The sequence below is a fragment of the Mastigoproctus giganteus genome, chromosome 3 (assembly GCF_048544385.1).
Source record: "Mastigoproctus giganteus isolate SK-2022 chromosome 3, ASM4854438v1, whole genome shotgun sequence".
Classification (NCBI taxonomy): Eukaryota; Metazoa; Arthropoda; class Arachnida; order Uropygi; family Thelyphonidae; genus Mastigoproctus; species Mastigoproctus giganteus.
The window spans coordinates 6,390,752-6,418,079 of record NC_143577.1 but is presented as its reverse complement, the minus strand read 5'-3'; the positions used below and the strand labels follow the sequence as shown (position 1 = coordinate 6,418,079).

At 40.0% G+C, this 27,328-nt stretch overlaps 1 protein-coding gene across 1 annotated transcript in view; it reads right to left on the bottom strand.

Annotated features, from left to right (window-relative positions):
• The window catches only part of LOC150087632 (O-acyltransferase like protein-like), a 50,606-nt gene that overhangs the window by 5,704 nt on the left and 17,574 nt on the right, over positions 1 to 27,328 (bottom strand). Inside the window, exons 5-15 of the mRNA XM_090369894.1 lie at positions 26,974 to 27,113; positions 26,367 to 26,426; positions 19,867 to 20,034; positions 16,287 to 16,380; positions 15,965 to 16,057; positions 13,377 to 13,536; positions 10,033 to 10,112; positions 9,746 to 9,886; positions 9,515 to 9,635; positions 5,271 to 5,445; positions 792 to 934 (exon numbers count right to left, since the gene is read on the bottom strand). Coding sequence (XP_090226020.1) covers positions 792 to 934; positions 5,271 to 5,445; positions 9,515 to 9,635; positions 9,746 to 9,886; positions 10,033 to 10,112; positions 13,377 to 13,536; positions 15,965 to 16,057; positions 16,287 to 16,380; positions 19,867 to 20,034; positions 26,367 to 26,426; positions 26,974 to 27,113 — 1,375 coding nt within the window. The remainder of the gene's footprint in view (positions 1 to 791; positions 935 to 5,270; positions 5,446 to 9,514; positions 9,636 to 9,745; positions 9,887 to 10,032; positions 10,113 to 13,376; positions 13,537 to 15,964; positions 16,058 to 16,286; positions 16,381 to 19,866; positions 20,035 to 26,366; positions 26,427 to 26,973; positions 27,114 to 27,328) is intronic.

The window sequence follows — 27,328 nt, the reverse complement described above, 5'->3', positions numbered from 1 at the left end:
TGGAGATTGCGAAAAGTTCTGGTGAATTGTCTACTGTACGTATTCTTATAGTATCTCAATAAAAAATTATGTACGTTGATTCTATTTTCTCATACCTGATTTTTTCTTAGGTTAACTACAATTTTATTTTAAAAATTTATTTAAAAAATGGAAATGTTAAATATTCTAAATACAATCGCCAGTTCATTCTGGCGACTCTATTGAATCGCCTCTGTTGGAAAGATGTACAAGAAAGAAAGTCATTTCAATGAGGGTCGATTGCTGGTGTGGGGTAATAAATTCTCTGTGGCCTTACAGACTTCCACATCATTGGGAACAGTACTCTGATAGTGCACACAGGTATGACGATTAGATCCTCAGACCCATGGATTTCCCTCTGCTGATGAGTGGAGAGTTCTTTTTTGATGGAAGACAGCGTTTAACCCCACAGAACATAGTCAACAATACGTTGAAGATTAGGATACCGTCCGGGCAGATTGGCTCGCCTGGCCTGCTCGCTACCACTTCAAACTTTTTAACTGGAGAGTTCCCAAAGAGATAGAATCATCACAGCTGTAGTCATTGTTCATATTCTACAAATTAATGAAGTTCTGGGGATAATTATTTTTTCCATATTTTCCCTATAAATTGTCTCTTGAATAGATGCATTCTTATCACATCTAAATAAAAGCTTATGTAGGTCTGTTTTATTTTCTTTTACGTGTTTTCTTTGCGTATTTAACAACAATCTAAAAATATTATTTTAAAAGAGTTATCAGCTTTTATAAAAGAGAAGTAGTGATTCTATTTACCATGGTGAAGTGGTCGAAAAAGATGAGTTGATTCAGGGATTCGTAATGCATTCGGATCACGATTGGGCCAATTATGTAGGCGCAGTACGACAGTCGACTGAGGGGAATCCAGATCTTAAAGGATAGCAGGGAATTCACAATACCTACAAATCAGAAAACAAAATATGATTTTACAGAATATGGACAACCTCTTTTGATTTATAAACAACGTAACTTCCACTTACTGTTGTTTAGCCCATAGGCTTATATGCAAGAAATAAATCTCCCTTTTTTAAAACTTTCTCCTCCCCATTGGGATATTGGTTAAATCCTGATGGGAGGATTATAAAAGGAAAAGATATAAGATAACCGAAACAAAACAAAAAGTATGTTGTCTAATCTCTAAACGTTTCGTCTAATCTCGATGTAATCTGTGTGTCAATCAAAGTTGACATCCTTTTAGAAGTAGTAAATGTTTTTCTTTTGGGTCCATTCGTGATAAAAATACAGACTTATTATTTATTGCAGTGATATGTGAGCATAGTTTGGGAATGGTTAAGTGATACTGTTTTATTACAAAGTAGTGAAAATTGATGTCGTGTTTAATTAACGTTCATAGAAGCTTTCCAAATTATCTGTACGTAAACCCGTTTCGCGTTTACTCAGTCCATTTAGTAAATAATAAGTTGCAGCGTTATAATTATGCCTTCATAAACTGAATTTAGTCGTGAGCACTTATAAACCAGTTCCTGATATGAATCCTGAAAGTTTTCTTTGGGATTTATATCAGGATTTTAGGATGGCAGGGCCAATTGTGGCACTTCTTTTCAGTTTTTTGAAATGATCACTATCGTGCTGAAACACAAAAAGACTCAGTTACATAGCACTCCTTCCTTTGTGGGACAAATTTGTTGTTCCATAGACGAAGGAAGTAAGGATATTCAGATTAATCGCCTTTCCAAAAGGCGTAATATCTTAATATCCCCACAAATATCCGATTTATTCCTTTCGCAATTAATTTTCCTTACCAAAAGTTTTCTTCCTTGCCGTAGCACAGTGGTTATGGTCACCGTCTTCCCAACACCGGGTGGAAAAGTCCCGGGTTCGAATCTCATACACGACGCGAGGAACTTTTATGGGCTCTCTTCACAGGGGTGAATTAGGTGAAAATAGCAAGGCTGTTTCTTCCCTTCTTTTTTTACCTTTGGTTAATCTCTCTCAGTGTTTCTTCCTGGATTCCCTTCTGGAGATTGTACTAGTGGATCACAACTTTATCTTTTAAGTTTACTATCAACAAGAATCATTTCAATTGATATACCATCACGCAGGAACATTTTGTCATGGACACAGTAACATGCAGGACACTGATATTTGGCATTTCTCTTTTTCAGTCTTAAATTTTAAATTATAGATGGATGGATTTTTAAAGATTTTCTAGAACGGCAACATGGACTTGACATGATGACACGGTTTTGAAAATCGGAAACCCTGACTAAAGAAAGAACTCCGGGTCCTAGTGTTGCTCGTATAAACTTGCGGAGGACTATTTTTAAGTGTTGCATCATTTTTATTGTTGTGTATGCTTTTCGTTTTTTATTTTTTGTCCAATCGTGGAGCGTGATTTGTTTTGCTGGCCTCTTTACTCTTGCGAAGGAATGGGATCTTTTGCTAGTACCATTGGGAAACCCCAATGACGTGGAAGTGCTGCACCCATAGAACTGGCAGTCTCCATATGGGTGCAATTTTAGTCCAATAAGGACAGTACATGTATAGTTGTAGCCCACCTCCTCATGGCCTGCACGTGTATTGGGAAGCAGTCTTCCAGTGCAACGCTACAATCTGGTAAAAAGTTTGTTGTTACTGTGGAGTTTTAGGAGCATCAGCGACTAAGGCCATATTGCTTCGTGTATAGTGTCTGTAAATTACTTGTGTTCTGTGGTCGATTTTCTGTTCTGGACGAAAAACCCGAGTTTCCGGGCGATAAAACCATATTACCCTTTCCCGATCCTGAGGCCGACTAACTCAGCCACGTTGTGAAAAAGGCCCATAATAATTCCTCATGCTATCGATGGGACTCGATCTCAGGTCTTTTCCACCAGGTGTGGGAAGGACGGCAATCCTACCAACTGTGCTACCCAAGAGGGCTAATCTGAAGATTCGCAAAATCATAAACTTCCGGTTGTCACATAGCCATCCTGTCAGAGTCCGGACGAGATATTTCTGCGCTCGAAGCAGCTACTGGGAAGTGCATACCTGCCTCTCTCCGTGTAACCATATCATACAAACTTTCATCCATACCTCTTGTGTTTTTTAATACCAAGGTGTATCCCGAGGAAAGTTTCTTGGTCCTATACTCTCGTTCCGGCGCTACATTGCTATAATGTTGAACAGCACTCCCACTACAGAGTGGATGGATGTCCACTCTGTAGTGGGAGTGGATGGACGCATTTGAAGATATGCACTTGAAAATCAACATGAATTGTTGAGGAGGCTTCCATCCTGCAGTGGGTTGATAATAGCTTTAGTTTACCTTTTTTCTTTTCTTTTTATTTGAAAAATATTTTTGCAACATGCACAGTGTAAAATGACCGCACATAAAAAAAAACCGCGTGTGTACCCTGTACGCACGAAAGACGTTTTGTTTGTGAAAATATCTTTGATGAAAATCAGAACCGTTTTAAAATTGAACAACTAGAATCGAAGTCATGAACGATGTAACGTTTTATGCTCACGCCCGCTACTTACTCTACCGAATTAACGTTAGTGATATTAGCATCATACTTCAGTCCGAAATATTTAGTATGAACGACGTAGAGTTTTATGCACACGCCCGCCTTAACCAGCCTCTGGTTTATACACATAAATACATCAATGCGTGCAACGTAGGTTCACAGACATAACCTCATCAAGACCTTAACGAGGGCATACATATCTGCGAGAGTGGAAGACCTGTAGGTTTTGTCGTTGCAGAGCTTCTGGGAGTCTATGGATTACGTATTAAACACTTCAATAGAGTTAAATTGAAACATATAGTACAGGAGGTTTTGTTACAGCTTAGATCTGTATGGGAGTGCATTGGTAAGGCTTCTATTCCAACATGACGGTCTAGCAATGATCTCCCAGATATCAGGCGAGTTTAGTTTTTCGGACAGAAGCTGAACGAAGATAGCGAGTTTCCTAGAGATGATGTGATACCTCCATGGTAGCGAATTTAGATTGGAGAGCATGACAGATTTTGAAGTAATAGGTGGTAGACCTACAAACTTATTCAGCCATTTTAAAATCCAGTATTCGAGGGATAAGAACCTGGTTTGGTATGATGAAGTGCCGAGGACCATATAGTATGGACATATTCACAGTCCATATAGCTGCTTTTTTTCTGCGTGGCATTAAAATGAGCCAAGAACGTAAGGTCTTTGTCCCAGGTGATGCCCAAATCTTTATGGTGATTTACTTTTTAACTGGAGAGTTCCCAAGTATGATATTCACATCATTGATATTTCTCTTCTTGGTGATAGTAAGTTGAGCAGTTTTCTCTTTGCTTCATGCCCAATCGCATGAAGGTAATTTTCAAGTTTTTGTAGTTGTTGGTAGGAGTTCAGAATAGTACACTGAAGAGCCTGGGGGACATTTTGTGACAATCAAAAACTTTACCTCATCGGCGTACTGGGTAAAATTAGCATGATTGCAAGCAAGGGTTCTAAAGATGCGGCGAAGAGGACGGCAGAGAGAACAGCAGACAATTCCGTGATGATGGTTCTGGTTTTTTAAGAAGAAACTATATTAGATCTTCGTAAGAAGATCTAATCGGCGGCTAGAGATTTTTAATTAGTTGGATAAAATGGCTCATAGTGAGGGGATGGATAGAAATGACGTCATTTCCTCATTGCCACCTCTTTCGTCCCCTTGAAATTCACTATTCTGTTACGATTTTGCGACACGGAAATGACCTGTCTCAAAATCGTCATTTCCGGTTTGGTGATCAAATAGAAACACCGGAAATGATGTCAAATACCACTTTCGTCCCCTTGGAATGAATTCACTCTTCTGTCACGATTTTGCGACACGGAAATGACGTGTCGGAAAATCGTGACAAATTGGTTTTACTTCAGTTCGACATTTAGTAAGTGCCGCCAAAGATGTTTTCACGTTAAAAAGTCCAAAAATTGAATACACAATGCCCATAAATAACGAAAGAAACAGAAAAAGAAATCAAAATAACGAAATTGTTGATATGCTATTTTATCAAGAATTCTTAATGTTGCTGTTTGCTTACCTTCTGTGGTGGTATAATTCGATTGTTGCGCTATCAGCAAGGAAAATACATGCAATCTTTATGATATGAAGGTAATTCCTTCTCAAATTATACAAAAAGCCATGTTTAAAACAATGTTTAAAACAAAAAGCCATGTTTAAAACAACGAAGTATCAAAAGATATTTTGATACTTCGTATTAAAATATCTTTTAATTAAGGATATTTATGTGTCTAGATGGATTACCTCCATAACCGGTAATACAGCTGTAGGTTATCCACGCTAAAGCTGAACTCCAACATAAACTCATCGTAGCATTCGCTATTAACGTAAAATTAGACTGCATATCCATCATATGGATTCCCCAGACAATAAGGGCACAGACACTGATGGCAACGATCCACAAAATAGTCCTTACCCACTAGAAAGAAAACATGAATTTGATAAGTGGATGGTAATAAGTTGTGTACTAGAATTTAATTCTTGAATTAAATTCTAGAATTTAAATTTTCAATTCTAGTTCTTCAGTTCTTTAATTCTAGAGAAAAAGAACAAACCAGCAATCATTTATTAACTATTTATTAAGATAAATACATATCAATCATTTATTAAAATTTATTAATTTTACTTTTGTTAACCATTTTGGGACAAAATCCTGTTGCAGGAACAGCATTCCACCATAGGATAGATTTGAAATTTCTACAGAATCAGTAACTGTTTAGAAGAAAGTAACGCATCCAGTAAAGAATATTTGCATTCAATTCCTTTGTTACTATGATTCAATTACAAAGGAACTGGATGCAAAAAATAATTTCGACATCATATTTTTAGATTTTAGTAAAGCCTTTCACACACACACACACGAAAGACTGCAGTACAAATTGAAGCCGCGTGCCATTAGGGGCAAGTTACTCCCATGGATAAAGGGATGGTTGTGTGGCAGAAGACAGAGGTTAGTTATAAATGGGTCACAACTCTTCTTAGACTAACGTTATTAATGGAGTCCCTCAGAGTTCAGCGCTATATCCTAGCCAATATCATAGCTAATTTCAAAAAAAAGTAACTAAAACTGTTTCGTAGCCCCAGGGGCTCACATCTGGTGAGTATGGGCTTGGCAAACCCAGGATTCCGAGCTCTCTCTCTCTCTCTCTCTCTCTCTCTCTCTCTCTCTCTCTCTAGGAGGATAATTCAGAATATTTATTTATTTATTTATTTTTTGGCTGGTGCAGCATAAGCCTCAGGCTTCCTTGCACCATATGGCTAATAATAATAATAATAATAATAATAATATTCCAATGTAGGACAGATTTCAGATGCAGTAAACTATTTTTTCCCCTAAAGAAGAGAAATAACATAGGGCTGAGTTTTAGAAAGATAGAAATAACTATGTTTTCTTTGTACCATTGAAGGATTACCTGCACTGGAGATCGGCAACTGAGGAACTGATTGTGCATATTCAAGAATTGCCAGTAGTTTGTGCAGAATGGTTTCTCAAACTGGACGGTTTAACGTAGTGTTCTGTCATCTGCAGAACTATGGATAGGATTTCTAGTAAGGCGGAAGAAGGTCATTAATTCACAGGAGGAACAGAATGGAAGAGATATTAATAATAACAGGAAGGAAATCAACCGTATTTGTCCAATATTTTTATTATTATATCAATTTATTACCCCAAGAAACTGTAGGTCATCCCGGGACGGCAATGTACCACGTGGGTGTGAAATTTACATATTAAGGTGCGAGGAACCACACATACAATGTACAAGAATACGTTCATGCTCGACCTGACCTATTTACAAAGATGAACTTACAGGAGCTCGAAATAAAAACAAAGTTTGTAATAAACAGCAAGATGAATTTCAGCAGGAGAGCTTGTCCTCACAGAACTTATCAGGGTGGATGCCTAATTTATTGTAGATCTGAAGGCAATGGAGGAACATGGAGGAGCATTAAGGAACATGTCCCTAATGGAATCGATGTTTGTAAGGATAAGCCGCAGAGGGAGGCAGGAGTCGGGGTTTTTTCCTCATGTCTTCTTTGTCCCAGAGATATACACTAGATAAACTGCCTATCCTTGACTGGTTACTGAAAAGTTGAAACAATATTCTGCATCGGTATTTACATGTGAAGAAGTTTTTAAACTTCAGGATCAGGACACCAGTAGCTTAGCTCATGGCAACTGGCAGTTAAATGGTTTTATGGTAACTGAAAAGGACTAGAAACGAATTATTACAAGTAAAAGTGAACAGCTCAACCGGGAAGTGGTGGGATCTATTCGATTACAGCGAAGTAAACAGTGGAAAATATGAAATCACACCTTTAGCTATTATAATACAAGCACCAGAACTTCACTTGGATTCAAGCGAAGTGCTCCATGAATGGATAAATGTGCAAATGTTCCTCTTATTCACGAAGATGGCTCAAAAGGGTGAAATTATTAACTACTGACATATACACCGATGAGCCAAAACATTATGAACACCTACCTAATATGACGTTGGTCCTCCACGTGCAGCCAAAACAGCTCGTACCCAGCGAGGCATGGACGCTACAAGATTTCTAAATGTGTCTGGTACCAACACATAACCAGCAGATCCTCTAACTCCTCTAAGGTCCGTGGTTGAGACGCCGCAGATCGGAGTTGCTGTTCCAACACAAATCACAGATGCTCGATGGGTTTGATGTCTGGGGAATTTTGAGGCCAGGGCAATATCTGGAAGTCTTCCTCATGTTCCACGAACCAGACTCGAACAATCCGGGCGGTGTGTGATGGCGCATTATCCTGCTGAAAGACGGCGCCGCCGTCAGTGGTAGAAGACCGTTGCCATGAAAGGTTGTACCTGGTCAGCAATGATGTTTAGGTGTAAAGGTATATTGATGTCATGCAGCACCAAGGGTTCCCCCCATCTCTGCGTTGCTTTCACTGTGGGTGATGTTTATTTATTTATTTTTATTTATTTGCATAAATACAAAAATACATAAACACTCGCTATTTACAATCATTCGAACCTGTGTAAGAAACTCCAGCAGAAAATGGAGCTACTCTTACAAAATTGTAAAACGCAACAAAACTCTCAAGATTCAAAAGTAAAAGAAATGCATGTATGCACACTCATGGACATTTATGTATGCGTATATACATGTAGCTGTTTGTAGCGACTCCAGGACCTGGGTCCATCTCTGCAAATTGTCTCTGTCTTGACTACAGAATCTGTGTAGTCAAGACAGAGATTTTCACGTACTGTACGTACTTAGAATTTGGTCTGTCTGTTCGTATTAGTTGCACTGCTGGTTGACGTTTCGCAATTGAAGTTTACCAGGAGTTTTCTAGAAGTTGCTTCAGTGGGCAGTTTTTGGCATTTTCTAGATTATTCTACCCCAATCTGCTCCCTGCATGTCAGACGGATATATAAAATTCAACCTCCCAGACAGGTCAATCAGTCGGAGTTGTATGTGTATCACTGCCATTCGCTGTTCCCATGTGTGGATGGAATAAACCGATTATGGTGGAAGGTGATCTTCCCGAATAGTTTTCCAGATGAGTACGTTGGAAGTCTGTTGCAGGACTATTGCATTCTCTATTGCCATCATTAGAGAATCTCCTGATAATTAAAAAAGAAAAAGCGAACGAAAAAAAAAATTGACTGTACTGTGTTTTTACACTGCTCTTGTGAATTGACTATACAGCATTTTTAGATCGTGATTGACAATCTGTATTTTATGCATTTATTGTAATATATGTTAAATTTTCATCAAAAATTTCAACAAGCGTAACCCGCATTCTTCTCTAAACTGTGTATGCTAGGCAATATCTAATTCTAAATTTGAATTCGGCTCATCAAAACCCATGGGTATACCATATTTAGGGGAAAAGTCAAAAGCTTAAAATGGATTGTCCACTTTTATTGAGTTCTTAGTTTAAAAAGGTTATACTGAATAATTTGGACATGCAGTGACTTATAAGGTTGGGCTAATCATTGGGGAGAGATGCAAGGGGTACTGCGTACCTTGGCCCCCGATTGAAAAGGATCCCCAAATTAAAACAAATGGGCAGCCCTCGGTCCCGGTAGCTGGTTGCTATGGGGTTCCCCCTAAAGAATTGGATATAAAGATAGTTTTGACATTAATTATGGTTTCAGCGGCACGAATGTTTTCCATATGCAAGCCTAAAAATATATGTTATTTTCCAAAACAACTTTTAATTTTCTTAATAATTAGGGTAATGATAAGGAGACAAAGCCGTCTGAAATTACTTTAGTTACTTTTCAACCGCCCTTTTGGCTCTGGAAAGTTGTGGGAAGACATACTAGAATACTTTGATACGGGTAATTTTATTTTTATCTGCTATCATGAAATAAGACTGCAAAGCTCAATTTAAAACATCACCCATTCTCATGTTTATATTGCGGTACAGACAAGTATTTTTATTTGGATATGCCATCTTAATAAAGATTATGGGGCATATTTTATCAAAAGTAAACAGTACTCACCAACTTCAGAGAATTTTTTCCTCCTGTTTTGACCAAGACATAACCCAGTAATGCTCCAACAAGGTAAGGTCCAATGAGAGTGTATGGCTTTGTGAGTATAATTGCCGAGTACTTTTCATACCTAAAAATATCAAAATAACTTAAATATAGAAATTTGCATTTTAAGTTGATCGTAATAACTTGTAACACTTATTTGCATGCACCGATAATTTAAGTCAAGAGCAGTCTTACCACGCTTCGTATTTGTGAGGATCTTCAAAAATAACATCAGGCAGCATAGGACGAATGTTGAACGAAACCGTCAATGCTACCTTGATAATTACATTGATTATTATCATCACGAATAGGAGCACCACACCAATCAGAGGCTTTCTTGTAACAAAAAAGTAAACGAAAAATTACCTTTTACTTTTAAAAACATTTAAATCAGAATCTGCTCATCTCACTGTCAATTTTTATAGATATGAATGACTGAATCATGAAATCATGGATGATATTTAGCCAAATTCAACACTTACTTTAACAGAGCTATGAGAAAGATGGGACTGATGATGTACAACTGCATGTCCACTGCCAGGTACCACGTCCAAGGCATGCACTTGGGAATCCAACAGAAGCGAACATCGGGAAACCCATGAAAATCGAATAAAATACCATGATAGTTACTAATTTGAATTACGAATTACATAATGATATTGTGGTAATCAAAACTGAAGAAAATCTATTTAAAATAAAGAAAGATAACAAAAACTGTGGGATTAACACCAAAAGAGTCAGAAAATTCACTTGTTAGACTCCATGGTTCGATTTATGCATCTTACATTCCCAAAAGTTTCCAAATGATTTATTTTTTCATAAAAGGAAAATATGCATACATTAAACCAACATTTCCTTAAAATTTGTGTCCCAAGTAGCAGTATTTTGTGTGCATGGGACTATAAAGTGTTTGGGACAACCAAGGCTATTTCGGCACAGCACCACGAGACTCATCGACAGATTTGAGAAGACAGCCGTTTCAACAATTCGGTTATTCTCGTAAAAAATCACACGGTCATATTATCTGGGAACTAAGGAAGGGGGTTGTCTTGTTTTACTTTAGCCGTATTTAACTACGCGGATGGACAAAATAATGGAAACACCTGTGACAACAGTTATCGCGTAATAATCGAAACAACTGTAATATGAGCTTCAAGTCTATAGTAATATGGTGTTGAGCCACCGTTTGCTTTTAAAACAGCTTCTAGATTATTATGAAATAGATTTAAAATAAATCTTGAACTGTGTTAAGAGGACCATTCTTCATGTAGGAAGATTTCAAGCTCCTTGAGTGATGAGGGTGGTGGAAATCCGCTTCTCACTCTCCTTTCCAAATATGCCCACAGTGGCTCAATAATAAGTGTAGACCATGGAGATACTTAATCCCAGCTTTATACTCCTCAAGCTAAAATTGGACACATGTGTATTGGAGAATTATCATCTCAAAACATGGCATCGTTTGTGGGAAACAATGTTTGCACCGTGGGATGAACCTGGTCACTCAGGATATCGAGGTACTCAGCGGTTATGGCCCAGTGTCACGACATTGGAATGCCAGGCTGATGACCCGGGCTCTAGTCTGCCTTGGCGGCAACGAGCACGTGTCCATCAAGCCGGTATACGGGAGTGAGAAATTAATGAAAAATAAATAAAACTCATAATAATGATAATGAGAAAACATCGCGAAAGTCGATTCAACGACCCTCCCCTCCCGTAAGGTCGAAGTGACAGTTCAGGAAGACGGTGGCGCTATCTGGTGTTGCTCTCAAGAACTAACTAATGCAAGTTGAAGCTGAACAGGTCTATCTCCATAGTCGGATGATGATAAAGAGAAGTAATGAACATACTGCATCGAGTGTAACGAACGATAACGTCACTCGCGCTCGAGCCTTAGGTAAAGGAATCCGTTCTAAAAGTCGGCTCCATCCCAAGGTAAACAGTGGCAAAAGTGACGGTTCTCCCGTACAGCTACTACAAGGAAAGGACGAAACCCCCCAGCCCAACCAACTGGAAGTGTTTCCAGCGCAATTGCACTAGCGATCACCCAAGGTAGAGAAGAAGCACCATGCATAAAATGAGGCATCGAAGTGAATACGTTCATCATGAGAACGTACTACCGAGTAACGAAACTACGTATCGGTCTCTACGAAGCTACAGACCGATATCACAATACAGGACGAGACTACATGCCAAATGGTAGGAGCGTTTTACGATTGTTCAGGTCACGGAACAGCGAATAGCACACCAGAAGAACCGTCGTCACGAAGAATCTGATACTTCCTGTAATCTTGGAAAAAATCAGGCGAGATGTGAGCGACCAACTACAAAGAACAAAGAATACGTACACATCTGAACCAGATCTGGGGGTGAAGAGTATGTATGAGAACTACAACCCAGAGCAGCCGAAGTGGAAACAGACGAGGTAATTATATCCAAATCAGAAGAAGAGTGGAAGAAGGCTCTAACCGAATTCGAGGGAATGGACCACACAAAGACTCACTCCATACCGAAGCAGAGTCCCTATAGTGACGTGGCAAGTCACAGACCACCTCAATTGGCAAATAATACCACACTACCTCCACAACAACGGTGCAACACTGGAGGCCATCCACATAGCCGTGTACTGTGCTGCAATAGCAGACACTAGGATTAATGGAAGAGAAACGGGAGACCAGCAGAATAAAGGAAAAAAAAACAAAGAACCAGAAGCCTGGGAAAGAAGTCTACAGAAAAACAGGAGACCTAAGAGGTAATGAGAGTGAGGAAGGGCAGTGGCAGTAATTGAGCCAGTGCCAACGGGATAACAGAAGTAAGGAACTGATGGAAAAGTGAAGAGCATCCTCAAGAACAATATCCGCATGTGGATATGTGTGTATGTAAAGGGCAGCTCCTAGAAAGCCAGTTCAATTCCGCCTCGTATCTCTATGAAGAACAGTACCACAGCAAAGGTCCAGATATGTGAGCAATATTGGTTTGCGTATGTTATGTGTGTGTGGACTGTTGTTTGTTACTGTGGCCTGTTGGCTACTCAGAAGCATCAATCACCTGGCGAGATTATTCTGGGTACATTGTCCACTCCACGAGAAGGTGGACCAGTCCCAATAGAACTCATACTGTTTCAATTCGAGACTAACCCACCTGATGTTGCCAGGAGTGGGAGAACAATATCCACAGCCAACACTAGACCAAAAATCAGCGAATAGGAGACTACTTAGATACTCTGAAGCAGAGCATTTTTGAGCTTAGCAAGAGACTACGCCGATACAAAGAGCAATCAGAGGAAAACAAACATGAAATTCGATGAAAACTGAATAGCTCTCTACAACCGAGTCTTCAACAATGTTAAAGACATAGATAAATTGCCCACATGTTTCCACTTGACATAAATTTGGTTAATATGATAATGAACATGGTATTTGATTAATTAATTCATTAAAGTTGTTCATTTAGTGTAGATATTCCTTCGCCCATCTGAGTGTATCCTGCGATCGATTTTTCTGTTTGCCTGGATGAAAAATCGAAGCTTCTTGTTTTGGGGATGAACCGTTATTTCCTTTTATACTGCAGCACGATCACATAAATCAGAAGTTTACAATAAATAATTTTCACTAGTTGTAGGAAGAGCAACAGAGCTGGCTAGTGGTTAAACGGCGTCCTGGAAAAGTCTACTTTCAGTACCCCGTAGCGTTGTTATTTTTTTATTTTTATTTTTTTTTTTTTTTTTTTTGAGCATCTGATGTGTTTGGACGTGGGAGTACGGACAAGCGACTGGTCAGCCGATACATCGAGTCGGCCTTAAGGAATAATATGAAATATGTCAACTCACCGAATTCTTCTGGTCAAGAAAGTTGTTCACATAAAATACATTCCATTTCCACATTACACCACACTGTGAGTCCCCCTCTTTTCTCCAGAAGGGACCAGATCCCATGACCTGGTAACAAGTAGAGTAAAATCCCAGCACGATAAAATACAGAGGCGACAACCTGCAGATAGAAAATAGAAACAAATTTTGAAGTACTTTACGAAAGGCTTAAAATGGGCATCGCAATATTGCAAAGTCCACTTTAAGCCGTTAAGTTGTCCACTTTAATAACTAAAAATCTCTACGTTTACAAATGACCACAAGACTACAAGAGCAGTTGGCTTATTTTTGTATTTTATGCAATAGCCACATGATTCAACGTTGCAAAGTCAACCATAAAAAAAGTCATATATTAGAGTTACCCAAGAACAACCTCACCCCCAATACGTATTACGTCCATAAATTGCGTGTGTTCTCTGGTGGTTTGTCTGTTTTGCTGGACGAAAAACCAGAATTACTGGGAGAGGGGATGAAACCTTGCGGTCCTCGCCTGAGACCAACTAATTCAGTCAGGGAGAGAAAAAATCCCATAAAAGTTACACGTACTATTGACGGGAAACAAACCGCGAACCTTTTCCATCCAGTGTTGGGAGTGCAGCGATTACCATCGTGCTACCCACTAAGACGAAAATGCTGTCATATTTGGCCTTTTCCGGATCTACAGAGCGGAGAATTGCCTGACACAGCCCTTCAGATCAAATAGTCGAATGTTGATGTGGAGAATTCCTGGGGAATGTCACCACCGCAGTGTGACCCAAATCGACCCACAAGGAATTCCCTTGTGCTACTCAATCTTATTAGGGCTCAGATGACATGGAGCTCGTCTTCTGACCACGGAGTTCGCCTTTTGGTGTGACAGCCTCTAAAGGCTGAGGTCACTGGGTCATGCTAAATGCGAAGTGGATGCAGGACTACTGCTACCAGGCAAGAAGGCTCGAATAGGAGAAATTAAGGGGGGTTCCGGTGGCGGATTGGGCTGCTACGGCGGGAAGTGGTTGCTTCTGTATTTCTGTTGAATCATTGCAACCGGCGTAGCAGATTTTGTGAAATTCAGAGTGATTTTGTGGATCTCCGTGTTATGCTTTGCGTGCGAGAATGAACTGGACGTACACAAAGTGAACGCTGAGCGTTCTACTTCGAATGATTATCTGGAGTGGGCATCCTTTAATGGCATATTTGATTTTGCAGCTGGAGAGGCAGACTTTGCACACTGCTGTTGTGACCTTTTGCTTGGAAGAACTATCTCGGCATACTACTGGACTGGACTTTCCTCAGAATTGACTGTTTTAACCAACTGAATAGACTCATAATTGCCCAGAAAGCTTCTTCTGGAATGACTGGATTGCATGACCATCATTTCTGTGTCATATTGACTTTTAACACAGGATTGACTTTGTTAATACTACACGAATTTGTAATTGCATTGCCCCCTTTGAGGGGCTTGTAAAGTGCAGTCGGTACTAGATAGTAGATCTCTGCCCCGCTCCACCTGCTAGGAATGGAAACTAGTTTGCGGCAGCTTGTTGTCGCCAGGTAGGCTAAGTGGCCAGTCACAACAAGAACAATACAACCTGATATTACACTACACTGATTGGCCTTTATCAATACAGTAGCTACACATATTACACGCGGAGTTGCCATAGTTTGGTTGCCATGGTCGTAAATAAAACAATAAATTAAAAAAAAAATACTCCCAAGGACGTTTGGAGGAGGGACAAGGCCATAGTGCAAGATTTTAATGCCAAAATCCTTCGATTCTCAGCTGCACACTGACATTTGGGCAGTTCTGCAATGCTGGCTACACACTCTGGCAATTCTATGAAAATGGCCCCCTGTGCAGCACGATAATGCTCTATGCCTCATGGTGTAAAAACATGGTTTCTGGGAAAAGGAAGGAGGTTCAACAATTCGTCTGGCCACCCCAGAATCCAGGCATAATCTGATCGAATACCTTTGGAATGAAATGAACGCCGAATCAATACTCTCATTGTCATAGCTGAATTGACCAGTGCACCGAAGGAGGAGGGGACGCAAATTTGCGGTCAAGGGTGTTCCATGTGGAACTATGCTGTTATTGGGACCAAACTTGTGCTTAATCTGTATAAATTTGTTAATAAAATTCTTGGTTTTCCAAGCCATGTCTGAATACTTTTAATAGGACGTTATCTCGTGTTATTTTGTTATATGATTTGTTAGTGTTTATAAAGATTGCAGATGGGAATTTCTGTGATGCAGTACTTAAATAAATAACTTAACACTATTTTAAGCTGTGGAACGTGAATATTAAAGGTGCTATAAAGTGCGCATTACAGCACTACTGATTCCCAGTCTGACGTGGTATAGAATGCATCTGATTAGGTTCTTTTTTCTGGGGGAACTCGCTGCACGCACAGTGCTTAAATTTGCTGTCTTTCCACACCTTGGGGAAAAGGATTGGGCTAAAACTGCCATATAAACTATTACCCTTAACTGTATAAGCTCTGCTATAAAATGTCTACAATTTGCAATAAAGATTGCTCACTTATTTATTTTTTTAAAGTTCTACGCACCTCCATATCCGATACAAATAAAACGTGGCCCAGCTGATTCCTCCATTCCCCATTTCAGCTTGCTTCAAAAAACGATAAGTCAGTAGGAATCCACTAGAAATTAAAAGGTGAATTTATTAGAACGTCATCCTGGGGCCATGTTTAAATACAGAGGCGCACCCAGGAGGGGAGATTTCTTTGGGAACTGAGGATTAGACCAGCTGTCCTGTCTTTGTGGGAGATGGTAAAGCCTGGAACTAACCCCCCCCCCCCCCTTGGGTGCGCTCCTGTCTTATGTGTGCTTGCTTAACAAAGGAAAAAAATATAATTTAAATAAATTTACCTCAAGAAAAACAAAGAATCCACAGCCTGGTTGGACTGTATAACTAATTCCATAAATCTCGTGCGCATGACGTTGCCTATATCGAGAGGGTTACCTGAAATAAACATTGGTAAAAAATCTTAGAGGGACAGTAAAATAAAGAATTGTCGGCAATCATTCTTACCATTCCTAGCCATTGATCGCTAAGGAACGTATTATAGCACAGAAATAAAGATTTGTTAATAAATCAATCATATAAGCAGTGGATATAGTCATCGCCATTGATTGCATTTGATCAATGACGTCGCCCACGTGTACCTTACGTTTCCATAATTTTCAGTTTCTCATCCACTCTTGAGTGATGGGGAAATCCAATTAGCGCACGCTCTCTGACATTCGGAAATCGTAAACAGTTGCGTTTTCACAATCCGTGCATTTGTTGGCCAATCTTCCTGACAGTGACACGGCAAGAACCACACTTTCACCGTTTCTGTCTGTCATTGCAACAGAAAGTCTTCCTGGTCGCTGCATGTCCTTGGTATTTGTTTCTTCTTGAATTTCTTCATCCACCCGTCGAGCAATAGCCAATATTAATATCCTTTCGCCACACATCAGTCAGCCTATTACGCATGTCAATAACGATAGTTTCCTCCTTAGAAGGGAGTTCAGTGATGGCTTTTGGTTTTAGCTTAAGATCCCCTGTAATATTAAAACCATATTTCTTAATAAGAAATATGGTTCTAGTTTCAATTACGGTTCGCTAAGTTTCATAAAACGAAAATCATCAGTAAGCAATTCACCTATAATAGCTCTAAGATCTAAGACAATTTATATAAAATTGTTACATTTAAACAAACATTAAGAGAACTTGTGACTCATTTTTTCCAGAACTCCGTGTTGCAATAAACAGGATGATTTTAAATTGTTCCACCTCGAAATGATGAACGCATTTACCTGAAAATTTGCACGCGTAACTGTGACGTATATGGACGTAAGCGATTGGCATGTCGAAGTAGATCGACGCAGTAGAATTTCCAATAACGTATCTGTTACCGCTGTTGCGCAGGAATCTGATGATGCTATAAAACGTGTGTAAACTTAAAGGGGCGAACAAAGTAGCGAGCGAAGGACCGTCAAGGAGTGTGCGATGCCTTTAGCACGCGTAAGGCAACGCTATAAATAGCTGAAGGACATTGACAAGGGTTAGAATCATTGTTCAGAAGCTCGATGGTCAACGGAAAATCGCTATTAGTGTTGATTATGGTACCCAAATAGTTGGAAGCTTTGACAACAGCGGATAAAGGTACGCAGATACGTCACCAGGGCTTTGGTAGTATCAAAAGAACATCGGATCTGCTCACTCTCGACGAGAAACAGATCAGCCAGAATCCGCCAGAGTTTCAACATCGTAACACCATCGTTGTCTCCACCTGTCTCAGTGGGCACGGTTAATTGATAACTCCAATAGCGGTGCTCTATTCTCGCTGTCTGATACCTACTCTTATTCTGACACCATCACCTGAGCCTCATTGTTAAGGTCTGCAGATTCAAGGAGAGAGCTGATTGGGTACAGGAATGGTATCGCGTCGCCTTTATTGATTAATGACGATTTGGTTTGGGACTCCGTGACGCCTGTGTGCGTATCTGAAGACAGGCCAGGACAGGATCGTTATTTTAGGAAATACATCTGAAGAAAGATTTTTCCGGAAGCGAGAAGAACGTATGAAGAGGAAAAGAAAAAGTTGGTTCTGTAAGTTTGGAGTTGGACAGTGAAAAGATGCTGACTGGTTGCAGCACGAGTTCGGACTAGATTCAAAGAGAGTGGAGGAATTACACACACATGCCAGTTCAAAAGAACAGTGCCCATGGAGGTGGCTATAGAAAAGGCGAGAGAGTAAAGAGACTTTGTAAGACGGAGATCATTAATTAACCTTACTGCCCTCTTTTGAATGGAGTCAAGCCTTAGGGTGGTTTTGGGGGCGTTTCCCGGACGTAGGGACAATGTTCTATGGGAGGATTGATTTACTGATTTCAGATTACAGTTGAGCGTGCATCAGCAAGTGGCATACCACACCAGTACTTCGAAACATGATATGGAGAGCCATCAGTTAAGATAGTCGTTCACTCTGATGGAAAGACATTATGCTGGAACAGTTCTAAGATAGGTACATCTGCCCCTTTTACACTTCACCTCAAATGCTATTTTCTAGCGGCACATTTCCCTCCCATATGCGGCTCTGATATTCCGAACTGCCATGTGGACTTGCTTGCACGTTTTGCGGATCTGTCGTCCTTATCGAACACATTTCGGATGTGATTGATCGCTCAATGACCTTCATTTCTTAGCACGCTGTGAACTCACAGCACAAGTTCAATAAGCATGTCTAAATGTTCAATGACATTCGCTACCTTTTTGACTAGGCATCGCGACGTTTGACAGATTGTATCGCTATTTATAGAGTCTATACTTGATTTTTGATGTGCACCACATTTTCTTGGTGATAGCACATGGTATTCCACCTTACAGTTTGAGAAACCTTGTCCTGCATAAACAGCTTCAACTTCTCGAATATCCACTACGAATTCGTTAAATGCTGATCTCCAGGTAAAGATAACCTAGTTGATTTCAATCCTTCTAAAACTCAGTCTTGTCTTATATCTCGCAAAAAGGATTCTTCTGCTCCTATGCTTATCTTCGATGACATTTAGATTTCTAGACAAGATCACATATCTCTATTAGGGACTACACTGCTGACTTCTAATTTCTCTTGGCATAAGCACATCAGAAATATTGCCTCCATCTTCACTTAGAAAAGTGGGTCTTCTCTTTCGCTCTTGGCGGTCCTTTTCTTCCAAACAGCTGTTCACTCTGTACAAATCTCAAATCCTCCCTACCATTGAATATTGTTCCCACGTCTGGGGAGGTGCCCCCCAAACCCTTCTCAGTCTTCCGGACTCCATTCAAAAGTGGGCAGTGAGGTTAATTAATGATCCATCTCTGGCAGAACCTCTCCACTCCCTGTCCATAGATGTTCTGTCTCTGCTGCATGCCTTTTTTACAGATACTTCCATGGCTGCTGGTCTTGGCTTCTTTAATTCCCGCTCTCTCTTCCTGAAAAGTCGAAACACATGCTGAAACCAGTCAGCATCCCTTAACTGTCCAACTTCAAATTCACAGAACCAATTTTTCTTTATTTATTCATTCAACTTCCGTTTTCTGGAACAACTTCCATTCAGACGTATTTCCCGAAAATTATAATCTACTGAAATTCAAGTCTGATGTCAACAAGTACCTTCTTTCAGCTTCTCAACGTTCAATCCATCCACAGTACTAAGTACTAGTTCTAATGCCTCTCGTGCTTGGAGTTTTCATAAAAAAATAAAGGACAAGTTGCTTACTTACTTAGTGACATTAACTCCTTCCCACCGCACACTTCCTATTCAGCATCAATGCGGACTTTGTGCGTTACGCTTCAAAAGGTAGTACCTAACCCCTAACGTTCCCAAAAAGAAACTCCCAAAATTTAGGAGAAGATAAATTCAGAAAGACTCCGAACTCAACAGAAAGAAAGAAAGAAAGTGTTTTAAAACGGCTACTTACTGAAATATTTTCCTGCATACATGTAAGTCTGTCCCAACAGTAACCATGCCATCGAGAGAACACGAATTCCGCACACACAACGAATCAAGTGTTCAGTGTTTGCCACATCCACGATTTTCGAAGAATTTTTAACAGCCGAAAAGCATTCCAGATAATCAAGTGCTTGCTCTGAAAAGATCGAAGGGTACATATTAAAACATGTAATCTTGAAAACGTTTACGGAGAGCAGAACTAAATATAAAACAGGATTATTAAAAAAAGGCGAGCATTAGTGCATGGAAGCGCATGCAAATGAATAAATCATGAAAATAACAAAATTACTCGATTCAATGGTGTTCCCCAAGAGGCATCTTTGAAGAGGCGGCCAAAGGGAGCGGCTATTATGTGGATTTTTTATTGGTATATTGATTAAAGTTTAATGTTTCCCCATTAACTGCTTCAGTTCTGCTTTAGAAAATCTTGAGACACCCATGTGTCCTGTAGGAGACCCCTTCATCTGGATTCTGATCGCTCTGGCATTTTCAGAATTTCTACTACGACACAGAGTTTACCACTGAGTTAGGAATACCCTGGTGCCGTTTGACAAGGAACATTATACACTATACACTATTCCACCTTAAAATCTGGTCCTTTATCTAAACTTTGGTTTATCCAATAAATGCCCTAAGGCTGTTCAAGATAAGAATGTTGCTTATCGCAACTGGCTTGCTTGCAAAGCTCCAGGTTCATTTTCTGCCTACACCAACGCTCGCAGCAGTTGTCAATTTTAAACAGTTAGGAGTACAAAACTAGCAACTCTTGTATCAAGGATCTTGATAAGTCATTTCCTACCATAAAAAATGACCTCCATTCAGCTTTCCGTGATCTTCGGAAAGGAGGATATCCAAAGAATTTGAACGATCTTTATTGCAAGAAACCCTGATTGTATTTCTCCACCTGTTTTCAAAACTTGTGCTCCTGAGCTTGCCCATGTTTTGTGTTGCCTTTTTCTACTTTCTTGTGCCATTGTCTTGAATATATTAGCGTCACCCAGGAATAATCCGATCAACCCATTCTATTATGTCCATAAATTTTGTGTATTCTTAGGTCGATTTACTGTTTTGTTCGTCAAAAAACCCGAGTTTCTGCTGTCTTTGGTTTGAGACCTACTAACTCAACTGCGCAGTGAAAAAAAGCCCCTCGCGTAATTAACGTGATTCGAACTAGGGTACTTTCCACCCGGTATGGAGAGGAAGGTGATTATAACCATTGTACTATTTGTGAGAACACTTTCTTATTTAACTGGTGTTTTTCCTTCATCATGGAAAACAATTTTATCATATCTAGCCAGTTCCTAAAAAAGGGCGACAAATCCTTCTCTTCTCATTACCGCCACATTGCACTTAACTATCTCCAAGGTAATAGAGAAAATTTTCAACAGTGAATACTTAAAGTATCTTGGTACCTACCATCTGATCAATGATGGATTGTGCCAATGTCTATCCACTGGTGGTATATTGCCTTGTGTTACTCACCTTTGGACAAATTCGATTGAAAATTTGGTGAAACTAAAGCTTCTGATAAGCACTTGCTCTTGCCTGTTTTTTTGATCGTGTTGCATAAAGGTCTACCAAACAATCTTCCTTCTTATGGCTTTCCAATTGAATTTAGCAATTGAATATCCAGTTTTCTCTCTGAACAGTAATGCGAGTAAAGGCAAATGGAATTTTGTCTTCTAAATTTTAAATTAATGTTGGTGCTTCTCAAGATTTAGTTCTTTCTGCCAATCTTTTCTTCTTGAATATTACCAACCATCTTTCACTTAATGGAAATCCTGTTCATAATTTTGCTAATGATAGCATACTACATTTCACAAATTTCAGAAGTCTTTCAGAAACAAGATTTCTGAAACTCTATCACAGTTTCAGAAATCTTGTTCTGCACAAAAAACTTCAACTTTCAGAATATCCACCGCCAATTCCTTAAATACTGATCTCTGGAAGTTAATATAATCCTTCAGAACTGTCCTGCCTTATTTCTTGCGAATTGTACTTCGATGACACTCAGATTTCTAGATAAGTTCACAAATCTCTATTAAAGATTTTTCTGGACTGCTAAAATGTGCGGTTGGACTGTAGTTCTTACATACATGAGAGTGAGCAGGATGGACTTCGGATATTGCTACATACACTGCCCTACCATTAATATCCGGACATCTGCCTTTAGACAAAAAAAAAAAGAGCTTTTATTGTGTCATTTAATATTTTGTGCTGAAACCTTTTGCTTTTATGACGGCTTCAATCTTCGCAGCATACTCTCAATCAGCTTATAAATGTCAGGTGATATGTTCCTCCACTCGGCCTTTAACGCAGCCACTAGTTCGGCCTTAATCTTTGGGCGATCTTGCACGTACTCGACGATCCAATATATTCCAAAGATGCTCGATAGGGTTCAGATCAGCAATTTGGGCTGGCCCATCCAACTTTTCCACACCCATCTCCTCAAACCACTCTGCTACGACCCGAGCAGTATGGCATGGCGCGTTGTCGTGCTGATACAGGTATGGGCCTTTCGCAAAGTATTGTCATAATGTTGGAAGTGCATAATTGTCCAGGCTGTCCTGGTATTGACCCCTCTTTGGAAAATAGTTTTGGACAGCTGGCTCATGCAAAAACGTGACAATATCTTTGCCTTGGCCTACGCCGATGATTTGGTTCTTCTAATGCCAGGTCAATCGCGTCTTCAATTAGAACAATCAGCCAATATAACTCTCTCTGAGCTAATCAAGTGGTCAACTATAAATAAACTGCGAATATCTGCTAAAAACACAAAACTGATGGTTTTTAAGGGCAAGTTAGATTACAGAAGACCTCCTAATATAAAGATAGACGGAAAGCAAATCCCTTTTGTTCCTGAATTAAAACATCTTGGCGTAATTTTAGATGACAGGTTAACCTTCTCCTCTCATATTAACCTCGCTTCGAATATTAAGAAGTTCACTGCAGCAATTATCTGCATTTCCAAATCGGACTGGGGACTAAATAAGACTCTCTTACTACAGGGTGTTTCAGTTAAACGTTTCAGAACTTCTAAGAGGGGTAGGGTACATCCTGACAACTCGAAATCATATAGCAATGTGGGGTCGGAAATGCTTTCCTGAAGCGGTGTTGTACACAGAAGCACCATAAAGAAAAGAGACCGTAAGTGAGAAATCGTTTTAATAATACATGAAAAGAAGCAAAAGGTACATGGATTAAAGTAAGTGTTCGAAGTTTCTTCCACGGGCTACAATGCACGCCTCACATCTCCGACGCATGGACATCCGAACATTCTAGAATACTCCAGGCGAATTTCTTCGGCAGCTACTGCGATTCTTGCAACCAGCTCCTCAGCATTGTCAACAGGGGTGTCATAAACTAGCGATTTCATATGACCCCAGAAATAAAAATCAAGACATGATAGGTCGGGTGACTGAGCAGGCCAACGCACGGGACCACCACGTCCGATCCACTGTTGACCAAATGTGACATCCAGGTAGTTACGAACATCTCCGCTATAATGGGCAGGGGCTCCATCGTGTTGGAACCACATTGTCTGTTCATCTCTCAAAAGTTGTGGCAATACTTGCTGCAGAAAGATCAAGTAGATAGGTTCGGTTAGACGACACGGTAACAGGTAAGGTCCGATGAGGTGATCTCCCATAATACCGGCCCATACATTGACCGAAAATCGAATCTGTGCTGCACGACGTCGTATTGCATGCGGGTTCTCGACCGCCCAGATATGGTCGTTATGCGTGTTGAAAATTCCTTCCCTTGTGAAGGATGCCTCATCGAAAAACAACACTTCAGCAGGAAAAAGGGGATTTGTAGCACATTTTCCAAGGTACCACTGTGCGAAAGCAATACGAGGTTGAAGAAACTTCGAACACTTACTTTAATCCATGTACCTTTTGCTTCTTTTCATGTATTATTAAAACGATTTCTCACTTACGGTCTCTTTTTCTTTTTATGGTGCTTCTGTGTACAACACCGCTTCAGGAAAGCATTTCCGACCCCACATTGCTATATGATTTCGAGTTGTCAGGATGTATCCTACCCCTCTTAGAAGTTCTGAAACGTTTAACTGAAACACCCTGTATATTAAACAGCAGTATTCGTACCAATAACAACATATGCTTCGGAAGTCTGGTTTCATTGAGCCGTTAATGTTAAACTCCGTTCCAAGCTTATCTCCATTCAACGGATTATGCTGCTTGCCATGCTCCGGGCCTGCAGGACAGTGTCCTCTGCTGCCCTGCAGGTCCTTGCTGGAGTCTTTTACCACTAGACCTGCTTGCCATCTTCAAAGGACTATGCTATCGTCTAAAGCAGAGAGTTCCTGGCGAGATTCTCAGCATCTCATGCAACCTAACTGCTAATATCAAAGAAGAGAAACGGAGAATCTGAAATGAACTTTTCAGTGCGTGGCAATCACGATGGGATTCCAGTACTGCTGGTCAAGTCACCCGCTCTTTTGTTCCTGCAGTTACCTTTCCTCTCAACAAGAACGTCCGCCAATGGTTTTCTTCCCGCCTAACAACATCGTATATACTTACTGGGCACGGCTCCATAAACTCCAAACTATTTCAATTTGGCTTGTCTGACACCAATCTCTGCTTGTGTGGTGTGGAGAAAACCTGGACGCACATTCTGTTTTCGCTGCGACCTGTACCACGACGACAGATCTACACTACAAGCTGCTGTCAGAAACTTCTCTGAAGGAAATGAAGTGGCACTGACTGAAAATTCTCAATCGTTCTCAGCTCTACAACAATTCTGCTCTGCTGTTTTCACCAAAAGAAAGCAACTCTTCTCAAGTCTATCAACATATCAACAACAAGGAACCAACCCAACACCTGCAATGTCTATCGATATCTCTTAAAACTGATATCACCTGACATCTACTTTCTTTTTTTTTTCTTTTTTTTATAGCTGGTACCCAGTTTTGGCAGCTATGGGAACGGGATTAGCTAGAACCCACTGGTATAGCACTACCTCCAGTGGGTACGGGATTAGCTAGCACCCACTGGTATAGAACTACCTCCAGTGGGTGCGGTTTTCGTTCTTCCTAGGATAAAAAAAGACTGCTCTGTCTTGTGGTTCTTGTGCCACAATTTATACTTCTGATTAGTTGTGTGATGTGATTTGCTGTGTGGACATGTTACATGTTCATTCACTTATGACATTGTAATTAACATGATTCTATGTATATCATTGTATATAATATAATATGTATGTATGTATGTATATAGCGGATTTACCAGTTTCTGGCTAGGGGCCGCTTGTTGTTTTTGTTAATAAAGAAATTACACAGCATTCATGGTTTTGTCGATAACGACTAATGTGCCCAAGCCAAACCATGAAAAGCAGTCCCATACCATGACACTGCCTCCACGAAACTTCATTGTTGGGAGGATATAATCAGGACGAAACTTCCCCTGGCATTCGCCACACCCAGGAACGGCCATCAGACTGTTGGAATGCGAATCGACTCATCTGTCCATAGGACTGTTTTCTACTGCTCTGCAGTCCAGGATTCGTGGTCCTTACACGATGTTAATCTACGTCTAGCATTTATTGAGGATCAATGGCTTGTGATCAGCTGCACCACCATTGTAACCCTTATCATGGAGTGTCCTTTATATTGTACTAGTGCTGACATTAGTTCCAATACTCTCACAGAAGATTTGTGTGACTTGGGACAATGGCAAATTACGATTTGCACGTACAGTACTTCGCAGAATTTACTAGGCCGTTTTGGGAGATTCAGTCCCGTTCCTCTTCATTTGCATATGACGTCACTAACCGTTGACCTAGAGATTCCCAGAGTGACTGCGATGTCTCGTACAGAACGCTTGCTTATGTGGCATCCTACCATCCTTCCACGTTGGAAGTCTAATTCTGTTGACCGTGCCATCTTGCATGCCCACTTTTGCAATTGTCTGTTCGAAGCCCAGCGTGCATATTTATAGCAGGTTCGGTGACGTGTTGCACACAGAGGACTTGTTTCTCCATCCATGAGGGGTGTCCGGGTATTAATGGTAGGGCAGTGTACTTTGGAATGGCTGTAGCTCATTTTAAGTATACGAGATTATAATCTGCAGAAATTGAAGTGTAATGTTAACAAGCATTTTCTGTCTTCTGATCCTTCAAGCCACGCATGGTATTAAGTACTATACTACATGTTCTAATACCTTCGTTTCGTGTTTGGGAAGTTCATAAAAAAATGAAAATTCAATTAGAAACTGGAATGCGCCTGAAGTGCAACTTCCTGCCAGCATTGTCTAATTTGCTTTTCTTCAGAAAAAAATATTGGCTGTTCCTACAGCGCTGGAACCTGATGTGGTTTTGCGTGATTGTTCTTTGCATCTCATTAGCAAGCATGTCAATCTTTTAACAAAGGCCATAAAAGACCAATCAAGAGAAAGTTAATTATTGAAAAGAAACGGTTCGATTTAATAAAAGACGACCAATTAATACCTTTGCAACCTGATTCCTGTGTTGTGCCAGATTCCTCTGCTTTCTTCGAATAGAACTCACCTGCAATATTTCGAATGAAAATAATGTTAGCAATATGATCGCCTAAGAACTTCGTTATAAACTATTTTGCTAATTTGCATAGTGAAGCGCTCTAGAACAGCTGCAGATAATTTGAAATATAATTAAAGAAGAAAATGAAGTAAGAAAATGAGAAGGTAAATAATAAAGTAAGTTAATGCAGTCTAAGTCAGCTGATGCTAAACCTTAACAATACAAAGATGATAATAAGTAAATAATAAAAATGAGAGAGAGAGAGATGAAAACAGAAAAGAAGGAAGGAGAAAGAGATAAAGACTGAAAAAAAATCATGAAGAGATGTTGCTGTACAACTCACAACCCAGCCATCTTCTTCATTTACATCAGAAACAGAGACACGATGTTGCTGTTATTTCTTTCAATTCTGGCGGGTGACGCCTGATGAAGACTCCCGAATTGTGAATTGTACAGCAACATCCTTTCATATCATCATGCAAACATGCAATCTTGAAGAATATATGTCATATATACATATGTCATATGCTCCATTAACACGAAATTTTATTCTTACCTGAAAATGATGAATTTTTCACGTATTCGCCTTTCTCCTCATCTGCGCTCTCTTCTCGAGTGGATCCCTGGCGACATTTATTGATCACGGTAACTGCCGTCCCTGCTATTACCATCGCCGAAAGTATACCTAAAAAGACGCTGAAAAAAATATAGATATGATTATTCGTTTCCCCAATGATTCTGTGCTCCACGGTATGCACTATTGCAATCACATCACCAAGTTCTATTATGTGGCCACTGGAGAGCAGCCTCTAATTTTTCCTTGTCCATCCACAGTAACTTCATCTTCTCCTGTAATGCTCCAACATGTTCTCTGCTGCTCCTAGAAGACTTCATTGGGTGATTCTCAACTT